General features: G+C 52.2%; 1 protein-coding gene across 1 annotated transcript in view; it reads right to left on the bottom strand.

Moving 5' to 3' along the window:
* LOC119588687 (serine/arginine repetitive matrix protein 2-like) overlaps nt 1-433 on the bottom strand; it is a gene marked incomplete in the record, with an annotated part of 176,340 nt that overhangs the window by 3,702 nt on the left and 172,205 nt on the right. Inside the window, 1 exon segment of the mRNA XM_037937322.1 lies at nt 1-87. Within this exon segment, the coding sequence (XP_037793250.1) occupies nt 1-87 (87 nt within the window).

Here is a 433-nt window from a genome sequence, read left to right as displayed (position 1 = left end):
TTCCATCACAGGGTTGTACGCCTCCGCCACGCCCTGGCCGCCGTTCCCCCCGTCGCTCGGGTTCTGGGACATGATGTCTCGCAACACCTGAGGGAGGGGAGAGGGCGTAAATATTATTGATAACGATAATAAGGACACCAAAGTCAATCAAGCATAACTACTACGACTCCTTTTCTTCTCTTTCCTCTTCCCTCCTATGCTCCCTCCACCCCCTCCCTTCCTCCCTCACTTCCTCTCCGGAGTCCTCGGGGAAGGGAGTAGGTCGTTTGCCCCCCCCCCCGGCGACTCCGTCCAGAAGCACCCAGTCTCCCGCCTTCGCGTAATACGTTTTTACGAAAGGAACACTTGGAATACAAAAACTCCCGTATTTATTGATATACACATTGAAGGGACAAACTTAAAATCACTATGAAACTCAACGTAATCCCCCTTC

The sequence above is a fragment of the Penaeus monodon genome, chromosome 24 (genome assembly GCF_015228065.2).
Source record: "Penaeus monodon isolate SGIC_2016 chromosome 24, NSTDA_Pmon_1, whole genome shotgun sequence".
In the NCBI taxonomy this organism is placed as follows: Eukaryota; Metazoa; Arthropoda; class Malacostraca; order Decapoda; family Penaeidae; genus Penaeus; species Penaeus monodon.
The sequence above is the reverse complement of the archived record's forward strand: the minus strand, read 5'-3'. Positions and strand labels throughout refer to the sequence as shown.